Source organism: Heterocephalus glaber, unplaced genomic scaffold (genome assembly GCF_053883595.1).
Source record: "Heterocephalus glaber isolate CG9 unplaced genomic scaffold, H.glaber_assembly_v1.0 deba00001442, whole genome shotgun sequence".
Taxonomy (NCBI): Eukaryota; Metazoa; Chordata; class Mammalia; order Rodentia; family Bathyergidae; genus Heterocephalus; species Heterocephalus glaber.
Window position 1 is genome coordinate 19,560,235 of NW_028258296.1, and position 19,589 is coordinate 19,579,823.

The following is a 19,589-nucleotide window of genomic DNA, read 5'->3' on the forward strand; positions in this document are numbered from 1 at the left end:
TTAACTCTAATGAACAGAATAGGCAGCACATAAGAACATATGGGTAATGTAAGCAAAGAGACACCCTTAAGGATCAAAAGGAGATGATATATATATATATATATATATATATATATATATATATATTAGAAATAAAGATTACTTGTTATGGGATCAGTAGAATGGACACAGTGGAGGAGAGACTTGATAAAGGTACCGGAGGTCCATAGAAACCTCCTAAACTGAAATGTAGAGAGAAAAAAAGAATTAAACACAATAAACAGAACATCCAAGACAATTTTTTAAAATGTAACCTGAAAATTAAAATATGAAGAGGATATGTAAGAGAAAAGAAAAATGTAGAGAGAAAAAAAGAATTAAACACAATAAACAGAACATCCAAGACAATTTTTTTAAATGTAACCTGAAAATTAAAATATGAAGAGGATATGTAAGAGAAAAGAACTAAAAAGAAATGTTTAAGGACTGAGCATGTAACAAAATTATTGACAGATTTCAAAAGACAGTTGTAGGAACCTTGGAGATTAACAAGCAAAATAAATACCAAAATAAGCACACTATGTATATCATATCCACTTGCAGAAAGACCAAGAGAAAATCTCGAAAGATCCCAGAAAGGAGATAAATACAACAATAAGAACTAGTTACAAACATGATGAATATTAATCTAACTATGGCAATAGTCACTGTTAAGAAGGATGTGTATATACCAAGTAGACAACAGATTATCAGAGTAGATAAAAATCAAGACTTGTAAAATAGATATAGCTTTGTATTGTCTGTACGTAGTTTACATTAAATATAAAGAATTGAGTAAAAAGTAAAAGGATGGAGAAAAATACATCATGATATTACTAACTAAAAGGAAGCTGTAGTAGCTTTATTAATTTCAGAGAAAGCTGATTTTGGAACAATGAAGATTCTCATGGATAAAAAAAGGATATTATGTTTATTTGGCTCTGAATTTCTCATGAAGACTTAATAATCCTAGGCATATGCACTTAACAAGAATGTCAAAACATACAAAGCAAAAGCTCATAGGACTAGAAGAAGAAATACAGAAATCTATCATAGTTAGAGACTTCAACATTTCTCTTTTACTAATTATTTGACCGAAGAAGTAGGAAATTCAGTAAGTGTGTACTTGACCTGAACAGTACTATCAATCAACTTAATCTAATTGACACTTATAGAATATTTCTTTCAACACTAGCAGAATATGCCTTTTTTCTCCAGTTTATATGAAACATCTACCAAGAGAGATTACATTTTAGGCCATAAACCATACCTTTACAAATTTTTAAAAATAGAAGTTATGGAAAGTGTGTTCACAGACCACAGTGAAATTAAGCTATAAATCAATAATAGAAAATTGGGTAGTTCCAAAATATAGTAAAACCTTGGTTTGCAGGCATAATTTGTTCCAGAAACATGCTTGTAATCCAAAGCACTTGTATATCAAAGCAAGTTTCCCCATAAAAAATCATGGAAACTCAAATGATTAAATATTCATATAAAATGATTATAATACTGTAATATAATACAATATAATAAAAAATATAAATATAAAGAAAATAAGTTAACCTGCACTTACATTTAAAAACCTTCATAGCTTGTGTGAGGGAGACGAGAGAGGAGAGTTTTGTGTAGTATGATTTTCACTATCACTAACAGAGTCACTGCTATCTGACCACAATGAAATTAAGCTATAAATCAATAATAGAAAATTGGGTAGTTCCAAAATACAGTAAAACCTTGGTTTGCAAGCATAATTTGTTCCAGAAACATGCTTGTAATCCAAAGCACTTGTATATCAAAGCAAAGTTTCCCCATAAAAAATCATGGAAACTCAGATGATTAAATATTCACATAAAACGATTACAATACTGTAATATACAACATAATAAAAATATAAAATATAAAGAAAATAAGTTAACCTGCACTTACATTTAAAAACCTTCATAGCTGGTGTGAGGGAGACAAGAGATGAGAGTTTTGTGTAGTATGACTTTCACTATCACTAACAGAGTCACTGCTATCTGTTGGCTCAATGGAATCTTTTTATGTAGCTTTAACAAGGAACCTACCAATGACATTTGTTTTGCCTCCTTTTGAGGATGTCACAGAAATGTGACATTACATTGTTGTTGCACAGATTCATTGCTTGCACTGACTTATTTAAGTGGTGCTTTTCTACAAAATTTTGTGTTGTTCCCAACATTTTACGCATCTTCCTAATCTCATTTCAAGTGAGGGATTCCTCCACTTTTTTCTCCTCCTCCTTTGCAGATGAAATCTCCTCCATAAACTCTTGCTATTGGAAGACAATCATACACAGTCTTGCAGAGAGAGGGAGAGGGAGTAAACCTTTGGTTTAGTTGTGATCATATGATGTTTGGCATCATGTAATGCTTGTATTGCAAGACATAGCTCATCTGTCAAGTTAAAATTGTTAGAAATGTTTGCTCTTCTTGCAGAACACTCGCAGAACAAGTTACTAGTGATCCAAGGTTTTACTGTATTTGGAAATTAAGGAATAAACTTCTAAATAACACATAAGTCGAAGAAGTCTCAAGAGAAAATTTAAATATTGTAAGTTAAATGATAATCATATTGCAATTTATCAACATTTTTGGAACTTAGCAAAAGAAATTGATATTTTAAATGGACATACTGATAAAGAAGATCTCAAGTTAGTAACATAAAGTTCCCCCTTAGGAAACTGAACAACAAAAGAGTAATTTAATCCCAGTGCAAGAACTGAAGAATAAAGGGAGGGAGAGAGAAAGGAAGTGACAGAGGAAAAAGAGAAAAAAAAGCAGAAACCATCATACTGTTTGATTCCAATTGTATGACATTCTGGCAATGATAAAAAATAAAACAGATCAGTATATGCAAGGGTCAGGGAAGCATGGGGGATTTATTCAAGTGATAAAATTACTCTCTATGATGCTATAATTGTGGATACATGACATTGTGCATTACGCATGAAACCCATAGCACTTACATCAAAAAGCGTAAAACTTAAATGCACTCAAGCTTTTAAATAATCATTTTGAAGTTTGGTGCATCTTAGGATGAGATGTAGATTGTGACAAAACAATTTGTACTACAAATGTGTGAGACAATCTCATTGAAAGGAATGAGAGTAAAGATACTAATCTAATTTTAGAAATAAGTGGTGCCTACAAGACTAGGCATAAAATTTGCATAGTGACATACTGTAGTTGATGAAGTTATTTCCTTCAGGGATAAAGTTGTTGATTTACCAGGTTAACAATTCTGATACTGCTATACGTGTATCCTGAAAGTGGACAAGTAAGTAAATGGATGATGGATGGTAGAAGCCAGGGTTTCTCACAGTGTGAGTGGGAATTTATAGATACAATTGGGAAGGAAGCTAAAAGGAATCATGCAGTAATGGATTCAAGTTGGAGACACCAGAATGTACTTCTGTTTAGCTTATAGACACAGATAAATACATCTAGAAATACTTTAGATGAGGGAATGTATATGTGTTAGTATACTCATATTCCCCTGCTCTCTCAACTATGAGAAGAACCCAGAAACAACAACACTCCAATAACATTTTATGATAAAAGGAAAAAGGACTTGGAGAAATTGCTGATTCTAGGACTGGAGCAAGAAATATACAACATGAACATGGTACATCTTGTAGTGCTAGAAAGTGAGGAAGTTCTCAAACACATACATGAACACACCAGATAGGGGTGTGTGAAAGGGATACAAGGGACTAATGAAAGAGCTTCCAGTGGACAAAGCTCAACAATAAAGTTGGATTATAGTCCAGTGTGTAAAAATAAATATGCATGTGTACTGATGTAAATAAATGAATGAATCAATCAATCAATAAATAAATAATGGGAGAGAAGAGACACATTCTTCATTCAGATGAATTCCACTCTGCCCTAAGGAGATGGAGTATAACTCCTTAAATATGTGCTGTACATAGTGACTTCCTAAGTAGTTTAGTATGGAAAAGGAGAAAGGAATTCCTCTCCAGTGGACACACCTTACTAACACTACCTTAGTCAGATGATCAAAGTCAGCATCCACAGTGGTATCATGTTGATAGCATAAACTTTTGATAAAATGTGATATAAATGGCATTTTATCTTTTGATCTTCCTCTTCATTACCCATCATTCTGGGTAATCATGGAGGTCAGGGAGTCACCTAAATTCCAGTTGAGGAAACTCCTACAGTACAGCTAAACAGTACTACCCAAATTTGTCAAGATGATCAAGAACCAGGGAAGTCTGAGAGATTGTCATAGAAAACAAAAAGCCCAAAGGAAAGAAATGAATTCTAGCTGGGCATGGTGGTGCATGCCTGTAATCCCAGCATACAGGAGGCTGTGGCAGGAGGATTGCCTTGAGTTCAAGGCCATCCTGGGCCACATAGTGAGTTCAAGACCAGCCTGGACTACATAGCGAGGTCCTATCTTTAAAAACAAAACAAAACAAGGCGAAACAAAAATGAGTACTAAATGTCAAGTGGTATACTGGATGAGATTCTGTAACAAGAAAGGACTCTAGGTGAAAACTAAGGAAATCTGAATAAACTAGTTGACTATAGTGAATCAATATTGGTTCATTAATTGTATAGTTCTACCATATAAAATAAAGTATTAATAATGGAAATCAGTTATGGAGTATATAATAACTCTACTAACTGTGCAATTTTTCTATAATTCTAAAACCTACAAAATAAAAAGTTAACAAAAAGTTCTATTTAGATAAAAGTTTACAAAACATGAAATATCTGTATTATCAAGAAACATCAGTTCCCTGAGGATTGAAATGATGCAGGGTGAAATTAAAAAGAAGCAGAAAAATGATGAAGATGATGGATATGTTCATTATTTTCATTGTGGCTATGATCTCACATTTGTGTTAATATATCAAGATTTACTAAACTATAAAATTATAAACTTCAAATATGTGCAGTGAATGGCAATTACATTCACTAAAACTTAAATCAGAGGGGACAAAAATAATTAAATGGTAAGCCTAGATACAATTATACCAATATTTACATTAAATAGAAGTGATCTAAATGATACTGGTATGTACTGTGTTCTTATAATTTCAGTATTTTGATGTGGATTGTTTAAAAGCAAAAAGGTGCCACAAAACACTATCAAATGAGAGCTATAGTGTTGATTAGTGTCGTACACAGTAGACTTCAAAACAAGAACACTTATGAAGGATTAAGTCTGTGCAGCAAGAAGATAGAACAATTCTAAATGTGTTGCAGCTATTAACAACTTCAAAATAGAGGAAGCAAAAAATTGATGTACTGGAAAAGAAAGAAACAAAAAAAAAGTCTGATCTTCAAAGTTGAAGACTTCTGTAACCACTGAACCAGAGAACCTAGAAGGATACAGAAATCCTAAACACCATCAACCAAATTGATCTTACTGACATTCACAGTTATATTTATTTTTAACAACAAAGAAAACACTTTTTACATATGTCTATGGAATATTTGCCATAGAAAACAATATCCTGGTTCATTAGACAAACTTTAACAAATTTAAAATAATTAAAAGTCATACAAAATGTTCTCTGACCATAATGGACTATCTGGAAATGAACAGAAAGATTGGTAAAATTTTTGGATACTTGGAAGTTTAATCAGGACACTTCTAAGTTAACCCATGGTCAAAGACAAAGCATTAAAGGAAATTAGAAAATTTTTCAACCAAATGAAAATGGAAATATGATACATCAAAATTTGTCAAATGCACCTTTTCAGAGAGAAATCTATAGGGTTGAGTTCATATATTAGAAAAATGTCTTAATTAACAGTCTAAGCTTCCATATTATGAAACTAGAAAAAAAGCAATGTAACATCAAAGAGAGTAGAGGAAGAGAAATAAAAGCAGGATGTTAAGTGAAACAAATGAGACACACAAACTTAAATATTGCATGGTTTCTTTAATGTAAGAAACTCAAAATATAAAGAGCAAAATAAAAGACATAATCTTTCTCAAAAGGAAAAGGGATCAAGAGATGGGGAGAAGGGTAAAGGAAGAGAGGGGAAGGGGTGGAAAAAGAAATTAAGATGTGTTAGATACATGTATTAACTACCCACAAGAAATGTAAACCTTATGTCCTGCAAACACACACTAATTAAAAAAAACAGCAAAAAGAAAAAAGCAGGAATCAATAAAATTGAAAACAGAAAAATGATGAAGAAAATAAATGAATGCAACAGGTGAATCTTTAAAAAAATCATTAAAAGAAATCAAATTAACCAAGTAAAGAGAATACAAATTACTAATATCAAGAATGAAAAGAGATAATTACTCCAGATGCCACATTAAATGGGTTTTAAGGGGATATTAGAAACAACTGTATTCACATAAATTTCTCAGTCGAAATAGACCATTTTTTTGAAAGACACAAATGACCAATATTCAAGATGCAATAGATAACTCAGCTGTAGTATATTGATTGAAGAAATTGTATTAGTATTTGTAATATGAAAAGAGAGCTCGTCCCAGATAGTTTTACTGACAAATCCTACCAAACACTTAAAGAAGAAATGATACCAATTCCCTCTTCTGGAAAACAAGATGACTTTTAATTTTATTTTATGAGCTCCACCTTAGGCTGTTATCAAAATTATGCAGACAGTATATGACAACATCTTTTCTAAGTATAGACACAAAAATCTTCAATTAAATATTACTAAATTAAATCCAGCAATATATAAAAAGGATAGAAAGAAGGTATATGCAGAACAAGAGATGTTTCGCCTATGAATTAAAATCTTACTCAAAATTTGGAAATTAACTGGTGTAATTCATCATATTAGCATACTAAAAAGGTGAAACCACATTATTATATCAACTGATCCTAAAATTTATTGATAAATTCAATATGCCGCCAAGGTTAAAAACTCCCACCTAACTAGGAATAGAAGGAAACTTTGTTGTCTCAATAAGTAACATCTACAGAACAGGTTTACAGCTCCCCTGACATCATTGTCAATGGTAGGAAAGAAGAAAACATACTTTCTTCCTGAGCCATGGAATAAGCAGAGCTAACACTCACCATTCTTATTTAACCTTGTACTGCAGGTCTTAACTAATGCGATATGGCAAGAAAAGTAAGTAAGAGGCATAAGAATTACAAAAACAAACTCTGTATTCAAAGATGACATGATTCCCTATGTAGAAAAATTGCAAGAAATCTACAAACAGAAAAAGATTCTAAAACTAACAAGTAAATTTAGCAAAGTTGAAGTATATATTATCATTATATAAAACAGGTTATATGTCTATACATTAGTAATGAACAATTGTAAAACTTTTTTTTGCTTAAATTCTTTTATTGGTACATTTTAGGTATACAATACATTCACATTTATCATTGGGTGCTTCTTTTAGGTTTTAGACAAACTAAAATCTGCACTATCCAAAACTATTGTGTAGATGAAAGAATTGATACATACATAGATCAATGGAATACAATAGATTCTAGAAAGAGACCCACACAAATATGATCAACTGAGCTTTGACATATGCAAAAGCAATTCATTTGTGAATGAAGCCATAGTTTTAACAAATTTATACAATGGAATACTTATTAAACAATAGAAGTCAGTGAAATATTGAGACTCTCAAAATGGATAAACCTCAGTTGCTATGCTAAATGAAAGAAGTGAGTCTTAAAAGGACACATACTATATGAACCTCTATATAACATTCTAGAAAAGGCATAACTATTACCCTAAAAACTTTATTTGAAGAGCTGGGTCATGGTCATATCACTTGTTTTCTGCATAGAGGAAACACAACATTTTTATATCTTACATATACTTCCATGTTTTTCTTTTCTTTAACCTTCAAGCTTTTAAAGTATGTGATGGACAGTTAAACTGAAAAATAGGTTCTTAGTCCTGGACAGTATATCCAAGAACTAATTGTATTTGCCTCTCCTTTCACCACAACATCCCTACTCTTGTTTGAAAATACAATTGAATAAATGTTTGCTTCTTATAGGAAACCAAGGTCATACAGTTCAGGAACCCTGATGTAGGAGTTATAAAACCTAAGTGACTTAATTTTTTAATTTGTTTTTGGTACCAGGGATTGAACTCGGGACCTTGGTGCTTGCAAGGCAGGCGATGGAACCACTGATCTAAATCCCCGGCCCCCTAAGTGACTTTGGATAAGTCACTTTATGTTTGTAAATTTCTTTTGTCTTAAAATAGGGATAATAGTACTGGTGCTACTTCATATGTAAAGGTTTTATGAGCCTTATAATAATTTCACAATGAAAATTATTTTTATATATTGTAAAGTGTGTGGCACTTCATTATTATTACTAATTATAGATTACTGATTATAAGAAATAAATCGGTATTTTGTGGTATCTTATGACAAAGCAACTCTGAAAATTGCTATTATTTCTAAAACTAATGCAGAAAAGCTGGGCATGGTGGTGCATGCCTATAATCCCAGCACTCAGGACGCTGAGGCAGGATTGCTGCGAGTTTGAGGTCAGCTTGGGCTACACAGTAAGTTCGAAGCCATTAATAAATAAATTAATTAACTACAAAATAAAAATAAAAGTAATGCAGAACGATAGAGAACTTTTGAAGTTGATTGCTCTCTAGTTCTATAATGTACATTATTTAAATACAAAATACACTCTTCCCAACAAATTTTGGGTATAAGTCCAAACTCTATAGTACAAAATAATATTCTGAAAATACCATCAAGAAGAATAAAAAGTAATATACTTCTAAAAATTAATTTGAATTATGTAGGAATTCATAGTTTTAGTTAAAACTGCAGTTATTTCTTTCTAGCAGTAGATGCCAGTAGAGTTCTTTCTTTTAATAAAAGTTACATTGCCTGAGCACTTCCATAGCAACAGCTTCCTGGTCACATTACCATATATAGAAGCATTAGTCTAAGAAACAAATATTCTACTTTCTATAAGAATTTTGTAACAAGTAGAAACAGTTTTATTGAAAAAAATAGACAAATTTCAAAATATATTTTCAAGATGCTCAGGGAAGCATATTTTGTTTTTGCTGTAGTAATTTTATTTTAAAGCTTATCTTGTTTTAAATAAGATAATTTCAGTGTTCTGGTTAGGAATGTGGAATTTCTATACTTAAGAAATGTCAAATATACATGATACTGGCTATCTGTGTTAAAAATGAATGTAGTCAGGCTGAAATGTTATGGTTAGTTTGGATCTTTGCAAGGGAATACTATACCAGGAGTGTACTATCTTGCAGAAGGTAACATGTCAGAAAGATGAGTGATGGAAGGGGTGACTGGGATCAGGGAAACTAGAGTGTTTTAGAAGGAAATATTTGCACTGAGTGAAAATGGAACTCAAATAAAATTTAGTAACCGAATGTAGAGAAGAGTAGAAATCCAATGATGTTATTCCCATTACTGTTTCTCTATATAAAACAATTTTTTACTTACAAATATGATCTTATAAATTCAAACATTTTCTAGTATTTGAAGATTCTACTTAGATTTTAAATTGTTAAAAGTGAATGCTTACTTCATTTAACATATTTATTGTCTAATAACATGCATTTATGAATTTAAATCACAATTCATAAACAGCCAATTTTAATATAAAATCCTAAGATCCGTGGAAACGAGAGAGCAGTTTACTTTTTCTAGGAAGTATGTGGGAGACTTCACTGAAGACTTGACATTTGTTGTGAGCCTTGAAGATTAGTAACTTCTGCTAGCAAGGCAATTCAAAGGAATTCAGGCTTTTATCCAATTCTTAGCATACTGTGTCAGTCCATACACTGCGAATACTATATTTATTAACACACCAGACACTTATCAGTGTCTGTTTTGTGTAAGACACTCTCAGATGTTAATCAATTATTTTTTATTATACACATATAATATTTATATGGAAAGCAAATTTAAGAAATACAGTCTTAGAAATACTCTGCTGTTTAGATTGTATTAATCTTATTACAAAACTACATACAAATGAATTGTGTGCTACAAGGCAAATCCTTGTTTCTTTAATGGACTTGTGTGTGGTTCTCTAATTTGATTACATTATTTTTCCAATTATTCTATTTATCATTATTATTCCTATTATATTTGCCAAACAGTTGGCAGGAAATACGGGCTAAGATATTTTCAGAAAGATTTTTTAAGACTTTCTTTCTTTTCCTTGTTTCCCTTTATTTAGAACTTTCAAAGAGAAAACCACACAATTCTCATCCTTTAATTGGTGTCAAAAGGCAGATACTCAAATTCTTGTTAAATGCCGTAGGTAACTTTTCCCCCCTGCAAAGGGGTGATGGCAAATTTTATTTATTAATTGAAAGCTATGTTTCTAAGTGAGCTACTAAATCAGAGGATAGGTAAGCAGTAATCTTCTGTTAAGATTTTTAAATTCACATGCTTCAATTAGAAGGAATTGTTTTTCTCTCAACTGAAATTTCTTGGTATGGATGTTATATAATTGTAATTTACATTTATTTTAGAATTATATAATTTTAAATCTGAATTTTTTAACTCTTTTCAATTTTAGAGTGTTTTAAAATATTCTGCTGGTAGGCAGACAAGTGTCAGTAGCTAAGTTTGATAGACAATAATGGTATGCTAAGTTTCTATAGTTCCTGCATATACCAGACTTAAGTCAGTGAGTTAGCAATATTCAGGTTTTTATTTTCTCCAAAAGTTATTTCTTCAAAAATTTATCTTAGTTATAAGATGTTTTCTGTTTGTTTTGTAAGTCTTGTTTTAGCCATTGCATATCAGTTTTTGATGAAAACATAATTCCTCATAAAGATTCACAAATCAGTTAAATTAGCTGACTTCTTGGAAAAGCACAAGTGGTCTTTTTAATGTGTTATGTTTTGAGGATGATTTGACCTTCATTTGTGTACATATGTTTGTCATACATGTTTAACTAGTTTCCCTTTTTTAAAAATGTTTAGCCTACTCTCTCTATATAAAAGTTTATGTTTTGCTATCATTAACCTTATATTAATATTAAACACTCAGACATAAGTCCTGCTGGGCAGATATTGCAAGTTTGTAAAACCCCCATCTCTAGTTGAGATGAAAAGAGTTTTGATAAGAAAAGCTCAGTAATGTGCTGTTTTATATTAACAGGAAACAGAGCAGCAGTAGTGGTTTGAATACCCTGCAAACAGGAAGTTTGACACATGCATAGCTTTCAGCTTCTGTGTAAGAAGTTGTTGAGCTCCTTCTGGAAATATTTTTAATTACTTTAGTAAAGTGTAAATGTACATGAATGGCAGCTTATAGAGAACTACCCTGTAACCAGCATACATCTACTGCTCTTCAAAAATTGGAAGGTTTTGCTAACCGGTTATTTCATAGGCACTCTAAAAGTACTACATATGATCAGAAAACAGCTCTGGAAAATGACAGCCTTCATTTCTCTGAACATACTGCCTTATGGGACAGATCAAGTAAGTTTTTTTTTCTTAAATGATAGATTATAACTAGCAGCTAACATACTAATTGAAGCTTTAGAGTCAAACATAAAGACCTGTTTTGTCTTTTTATGATTTGCACCAGACCATTTTGCAAGATGAAGTTGAAAGAATTCTACAAAAAGTTGATTATAAATTGAGCTGAATCAAGTAGTTTATTGTTTTGTTTTACATATAACTAAGTTCTGAATTCCATAAGAAAATTTTCTACAGTCTTCTGACATCATTTCTAGTAGATGTTACTGTTTGCTTTTATATCTTTATATAAAAATGAAAAACAAATTTTAAAATGATAAGCTGTGTATTTTTAAAAATTCTTATGTATATAAGCTTTAAACTTAGGTAAGAAGACTTTCAAATTTACAGCGAAATTTTTAGTCTACTATTTTTTATTTTTAAGTGCATATGTGAAAGTTACTTCAATTTTTACAAGCAAAACTTAAAAATAAAAGCAGAGAATGATTATTTTATGTAAAATCTTACATATGTAACATGGATATTAAAAGCTTTCATAAAAAAGCTTTCATAATTGTACTTTATGTTATTTATAAATATGGCTAAATTTGAAAAAAGTTGTCATGTTTGCATCACATTCTAGGTATGTTAAAAATATTTGGACTTACTACTTTGCTAAAAATGGTAATACAATACCACTTTGGGAGACGTGCATATGAAAAGATAAGCTTCACATATAAACAATACCAGTACCTCCATGCCAGTCTCACCTTGGACCCTCCCTAAGGTATTTTTGTCACTTTGAACAGTAGAATTACCCTTGGCACCCTTGCCCTTTTTGGTGTGTTTGTTTGATCATTAAATAGCACTGGTGTTTGCCTTTGTGTTTATATATGCCAAAGAATTTGAGAGCTCAGTTAAAAAAATTAGTTTACAAAATTAATTTACAGAATTTACAGTACCTAGATGATTTTTTAGGAACTTGTTTGAATTATTGTTTTATCCATAAGAATTTCTAAAACCCTCTTCAAGCCACTTGAAAGAGAAAGTGAAGAAGAAAATGTATTTGTACAAATTTTTTTTTTAACTCAACAGGTTTCGATTATTTGTAGTTGGTCTTTACAACAGATTGATAGATGAGGGATCTCAAGTTAATGAATTGAGAATACTGGAATAATACCACAAGCAAAAGCTTTTAATTCATTCTGTTTCCCCTGTTCTATAAAACTGTGGTCTCCTGCTCCCATGTATTTCAAAGATATCCTAAAGTTAGATGAGGAACAATGACAAAATTGAATTAATTTCTGTTTCACCAAAGAACAAAACTTGTGTCCTTATAAGAATTTTAGACATGATATAAGAACTATTTAAAGAGAAAGTAAATATCTATTAATTATTCCTCCAATCTGTTCTTTTCATACCTCAAATATTATGTAGATAAACAGTAACATATTGTGCACTAGAAATAGTGTTCTGTATGCAAAGAAGAGTAACCACGGAGTGCCACTTTTCTGTTATAGAATGTATTCATACGGAGGAGAAAACACTGATATGGCAAAAACAGAACTCCAACGTTTATGTTTGTGGTGAAGATTTAAAGTTTTATTCATTTGTGCAGTGAGTTAGGGAAGGAGTTTTGATTATATGAAGTTTATATACAAAACACATTGTTCAAAGCTGCTTAATTCAGTTGACTTGCATGACTTGTTTGACAAGAAAAAGGAATGTGGTATCTCCTCATGACAAATACTCTGGATATATATGTTCCAAAGTACATTTTAAGAAACATTTTAAATGTAGAAATAGTTGAATAAAGATTACCCGTGTAGGCAGATGAAATATAACAAAGTTTAATCAAAATTCCTTTTCTAGTGACATTATAAGTGGGAAGATATGTAGGATAAAAGCCACATAGTGGTTTCCAAGTGTTTCATCTTTTTTACTAGTAAATTAAGTAACAGGAATTCCTGTTGATAACATAAATATGTAATAGCTAATTGCATGCACATATAACTATTTGAAGGTCAGAGGAAAAGCGTAGAGGAATTCTGCTTTTTTGTTCTGACCCAGAATGAATGGGAATATTGACGTTCATTGAGTTCTCTTTGTAACAAATTTGTTTTGATTAGCTTGTCAGTCTTTCTTTAATCATAGCTAGTCTGTTGAGATATATGATCAGAAATTAATGGAAGTTCTACTTATTTTAAGTCTTTGACTTTACATACTTAATATCCACTGCAACAGTTTACGAAGTGAATAGGCCAATACCATTGAGCAGTTTGTCTCTCCCCTTCCCATGAATTTGCAAGCTATTTCTCTGAGAGTTACAAATCTATTTTGGTGAGTCTTAGATATAATGCCATATTGAACAAATAAGCAATTTTGAATATAGATTTCCTCAGGTGGAATTAGATAGCTACAGTGATTAGAAAACACTACATTTCAGTAAGTTTACCTTTCTGAAGTTCATGCAATCTTTCAGACAGTTTACTTCCCATCTATTAGTCCACTGCATCTGTATTATTGAAGCTTTTAAACTAGAAAACCTTACTTTCCACATTATCTTTTTTTACCTAATATTACTACTTACAACTATTTTATAAGCTTATTGATAGTAATTAATTTCTACTCATTTGACAGACCTTTTTTCAGTATTTACTGTGTCTAAACAAGATTCTGGAAAAATAAAATCTAGCTTCTATGCTCAAAAACAAGAATAGGAAAAGTAAGCATGTAAACAACATAATTTTCAAAGCATATTGGTATCAATATTCAAAAGTTTTGCCTACATTCTAATAGATAGTAGGGAGCCAATGCAATTTTTTAAAGTGGAAAATAATATAATGCATCTTTAGATAAAAGTCTAAATTTCTTAACTAGCACAATATGGGATAAGTTAACTTGCTTTTATATATTATAGGGAAATGTGTATAGCTACCATACATTTTCTATTTGTGCTGGCCCCTTAGTTAAAGCTAATGCTTTTGACACTACAGTGAACATTAAAATTAATTGTCCAATAATGGATTCCCTATATAACACTGCTTATTCAAAATACTTTTATCTGAAATTTCCTTTTCTTACTTCTACCAAAGGTGAAATTTGCTCATAATTTTAAGTTCTCTCATGTATCAGTTCTGACATAATAATCAAGGGATCCTATTCCTCTATCCTTTGTCATTATTAGAATTCATGATCCCCTTCCTTATGCTGTAATATCATCTACTTTTAATAAGATTTATTTTATCATATTAAAATTATATTAATAAAGAAGATGTGCTGTTTTTATACAATGGAATACTACTCTGCCATAAAGAAAGATAAGCTTGAGACATTTCTAGCTAAATGGATGTGCCTTGAGACCATAGTCTTAAGTGAAATAAATTGGACACACATGTTTAAATATTGCATTGTTTCTCTGGTATGAGAAACAGAAAATGAAAATAAGGACCGAATGTATATTAGATATTGGGAAATTGGAAGAAAATGCTCAAATGAGAAGGGGGAAAAGGGAGGGGGAAAGGGAGGAAGGGACAAGAGAAAAAAGAGAACAGAATGAAAACTGAAAACAAAGCTTTTGAAAATAAGAGGAAGAGAGGTTGAAGGGAGGGGAGGGGGAGGGGAGAAAAAAGCAGCAACAAGATATATCATGTACACGTACAAATCCTCAATGATGGATATTATCATTATGTATATCTAAAATATACCGACAAAAGAGAAAAAACCCAAAAGATTATATTACCTGTAGTCCTTATGTTATCTCTCTCTCATTTTGATTTTAAAGTCTGTAATGGCATAGAACTTATTAGTTTATTTTAGCATTGCTAACACTGTTCTTAATGTTCAGTTGTTTGTTAGATAAACATTTAATATACTATGGATTTAGTGTTAATGAACTTCCTTCAATTTATTATACTGTGAACTTTGCAATTTATTTTAAAGGCCTATGGGTATTAACCAAAAAGAGCAAAATGCTAACCTAACCCAAGTAAACACCACATTTCAGAAGCATTGAAGTTTTCAGTGTTACCTGTTTGTTTTATATAATGATTTTTAGAATAAGAATTGGAGTAATCAACAGACTTTATAGCAAAGCTAAAGTTATTGGGATATTAAATAATTTGAAATTAGGACACATTCCCGTGGGCTATATAGCAACACCCAGTACTACGCCAATTATACTAATATACTAAGAAGCCTTTAGCTGCTTCTGCTTTGCAATAAGTAGTCATAGGACAGAGTTAGAGGAGATGGAAGATATACATGCATATATGCTTTAGTGCCTCAAAGTGTGGCATGGGTCCAGCATCATTAACATTACCTGAGAGCTTGTTAAAAAGGAAGATTCTCAGGTCCTACCTAAATCTGCTGAGTCAATTTTGTATTTCAACAAGATTCTGAGCTGATTCATATACACATTAAAGTTTGAGAAGCACTTATTTCCTAATAACATTTTAATCTGATTTTCAGGTAATATGGTCACATAAAAATTTGGAAACCACACAGAACAACAAAGAAAAAAATAAAAAACTACATACAATTCTGCCAAAATATAACCACTATTAATATTATTGTGCTTTTTTAGTTTTTTGCTACTCTATTTTAAAATGCTGTGATTAACATCCTTATAGCTAAATCTTTGAGCATACTTATGATTATTTTTACATTTTATGGAATAAATTTAAAGAATCCATTTGTTAACGAGCATTTAGGTTTATTACAATATATTGGCAATTGTGAATAATGCTGCAGTGAGCATGAGAGTACAGATCTCTCTCCAACATATCAGTTTCATTTCCTTTGAGTATATGCACAGAAGTAAGATTGCTGAGTCATATCATGGTTCTTGTATATTTATTTTTTTGAGGAACCTCAATGCCATTTTCCGTGATGGCTGTATTCTTTTACATATGCTCTGGCAGCATATCAGAGTTCCCTTTTCTTCACATCTTCTCTGATACTTGTTATCTTTTGTCTTTTTTTAAAATTATAGCCATTTTAAAAGATGTGAAGTGATAATCTGCTTGTAGTTTTAGTTTGTGTTTTTCTGAAAATTAGTGATGTTGAACTTTTTTTTTTCAGGCACTCGTACATCTTCTTCTCAGATATATCTGTTTAGGCCCTTTACTTCTTTTTGTTTGTTTGATTGTTTTCTTTCTATTGAATTGTTTGAATTCTTTACAGATTTTGGATATTGACCCCCCCTCATCAAATGTGTGCTTTTGCAAATATTTTCTCATGTTCCACAGATTGTCTCTTCACTATTTTCTTTGCTCTGCAGAAGATTCTCACTGTGATACAATTCCATTTGCCTATTTTGCTTTTGTAGTCATATCTAAAAACTCATTCCAATGTCAGGAAGCTTTTCCCCTAATGTTTTCTTCTAAAAGTTTCATAGTTTCATGTCCTACACTTAAGTTTTTAATCCACTTTAGTTGACTTTTGTAGAAGATATGAGATAAGGGTCTTATTTAATTCTTTTGCATGTGAAAATCCAGTTTTCCCAACACTACTTGTGTTAGGCAACTTCCCATCACTGTGACAAAATACCTGAGAAAATCAAAATGGAAAAATTTTATTTTGGCACATAGTTTCAGGACATGGTCAGCAGGCTGCATTGCTTTCAGGCCTGTGGTGAGGCACAAACCTTAGGGCTGGAGGGTGAAACAGAACAGAACTGCTCATCTAATGGCAGTCGGGAAGCAAAGAGAGGAGGAGAGGCCAGAAAGGAAAATTGGGGACAAGATATAGCACCCCAAGGTCACACCCCATTACCCACTTCAGTTAGGCCCCACTTCCTAAGTTTCCATCACTTCCCAATAATGCCATCAAATTATAGACATCAATGGATTAATCTACTAATAGAGTTAGACTCCTCAGGATCCAGTCACCTTTGCAAAGCCCCATCATTGCATTTTAGATCCAAACCATAACACTGTTTATTGAAGAGACTGTATGCTTGACACCTTTATAGCAGTACATGCTTCAGTTAATTTCTGGTCTCTTTATTCTGCTCCTTTTGTCTATGTTTGTTTTTATGCCAGTACCATGCTGTTTTGATTACTGGAGGGTTTTAGTACATTTTGAAGCCATGTGGTGTGATGGCTCAGCTTTGTTCTTTTTGTTCAAATTTTTTTGGCTATTCATGATATTTTGTGGTTATATACAAACTTTATGATTTTTCTATTTCTATCAACAATGTACAAGAAACCACTGTGAACTATTATATAGCATCAAATTAAATAACCTAGAAGAAATTAAGAAGTTCTTAAAAACTGCAATTTACCAAGGCTGAATCATGAATAAATACAAAATCTGATTAGACCAATAGCAATTAAGGAGATTAAATCAGTAATCAAAAATTCAAGGAAAAAAATAAGCCCAGTATCTTATGGCTTCACAGTTCCAAACACTTAAGGAAGAATTAATACCAATACTTCTCAAACTCTTCCGAGAAAACTAAAGATGAGGCAGTGCTTGCAAACTCTGATTCATTTGACAAGGCCAGCAGTACTCTGATATCAAAGTCAAGACAAAGACACTATAAGAAAATGAAATTATAAGCCAATATTTCTGGTTAACATAGATCCAGAAATCCTCAACAAAAATCTATAAAACTGGATTCAACAGCATGATCGAGTATGATTTATTTTTGGAATGCAAGTTCACTGTATACAAAGCAATAAATGTGATGCACCACAAGTAAAGGATAAAAACTGTATAATTATCTGAGTAGGTGGAGAAAAATTATTTGACAGTTTTCACCATCCTTTCATGATTTAAAAAAAAGGACAAAGAACATTGAAAGTAAGATGTTATCTAGAAGGAGGTAATAAACTGAAACTGAAAGAATATGTCCTGAAACATGCTGTTTTTAGCTCTTGGGCCCAGTTATTCTTATTTGACAACCGTGGCTCACTTGGTATACAAATAAGGTCTCATCTTTTAAATATTCAAATTAATCCCTGGTATACCTAATTACTCAAATTAGCATAGTTGCTCTTTTCTTGGGGACCTACTTTCAGCCTGCTGTAACTTTTGCTAACCTCCTGTTTACTCATTCCAAAGAGACTAATATTCTTTTCAAAAGTTAGACAAAGAAAAAGATAGGTATTTTGATTAGTGTGTAAGCTAGTGATCTCATTTTGAGCTGCTGTTGATTTTGCCATTGCTATATGATGGATCACAAATTCAAGTCAAACCTGGGGAAACTTAGCAAGACCTGTGTCAAAAAATAAAGAAAATGAAATAAAAAGGGCTGTGTATGTAGCGCAGTGAGAACCCTAGGACAGAGAAAGAAAAGGAAGGAAAGGAGAAAGAAGGAAAGAAAGAGGGAGAAAGGAAACAAACTAGGCCCAACAAGGTTGAGGTATCCCTGCTTTTGTTGATGTGATGCCGTGGATCCTTGCAAAGATCTTACTGATTCTTAATGTCACAGGATTTTATTTTCTTAATTTGTATCGTATAGTCATCCTGGCTTCTCTGCCTGATGGGATGTGTGAGAAGGTACTTTGAGCCCATTTCTACACTGTGGTAGAATGAGCCCTCCTTTTTTGAGTTTATCTAGTCCATGAAAATGAAACCAGTAGTCTGTAGCCCAAGTGAAGTTTGCAAATATATTTTGTTTAATCCTCAAGGGAGTTCTTAAATCATTGAGTTTGATACACACATACACACATAATATGATTGTAAATCAACAGATTCATATAAATGTATAGACTTCATAATCTAGAACCATTAGACCTGCTTTTTTCCCATGAGAAAAGAAATGGACAGTACTGTATAACTGTTTTCTTTAACTAGCCTTATTCTATCTGGTTTGTTCTCAGCTTCAGTACTTCTGTTATTTTACCTACCTGGCTTTGATTTGGCCAGCACTGTTTGTGGTTGGGCCCAAATCACCAACACAAATTGTCCTTTCTTCCTGGGCCCACACCTATGACTGTTACGGCTTGTGTCTAGATGTCCCCCTGAACCTCATGCATTCACAGCTGGGGCTTTTTCACAAGTGGCTGAATCTAGAGCATGTGATTGATTTATGGTGCAATCCTAGGTTTAAGGGTGTTAGGATTAGAGGTGTGTGATTACTAAATCAGCCCTCTGATTGGTTTGGTGCCACCCTGATCCCAGTAG

The 19,589-nt window shown here is 32.0% G+C and overlaps 1 protein-coding gene across 3 annotated transcripts in view; it reads left to right on the forward strand.

Annotated features, from left to right (window-relative positions):
- Positions 1–19,589, forward strand: part of Prkacb (protein kinase cAMP-activated catalytic subunit beta) — a 114,908-nt gene that overhangs the window by 33,362 nt on the left and 61,957 nt on the right. Inside the window, exon 1 of one of the 3 annotated variants that reach the window (XM_004841376.3) lies at positions 11,196–11,477. The exons of the other annotated variants lie outside the window; for them this stretch is intronic. Within the exon in view, the coding sequence (XP_004841433.1) occupies positions 11,297–11,477 (181 nt within the window). The 5' untranslated portion in view covers positions 11,196–11,296. Of the gene's footprint in view, positions 1–11,195; positions 11,478–19,589 lie in introns of those variants that run through there. 3 annotated transcript variants of the gene reach the window in all.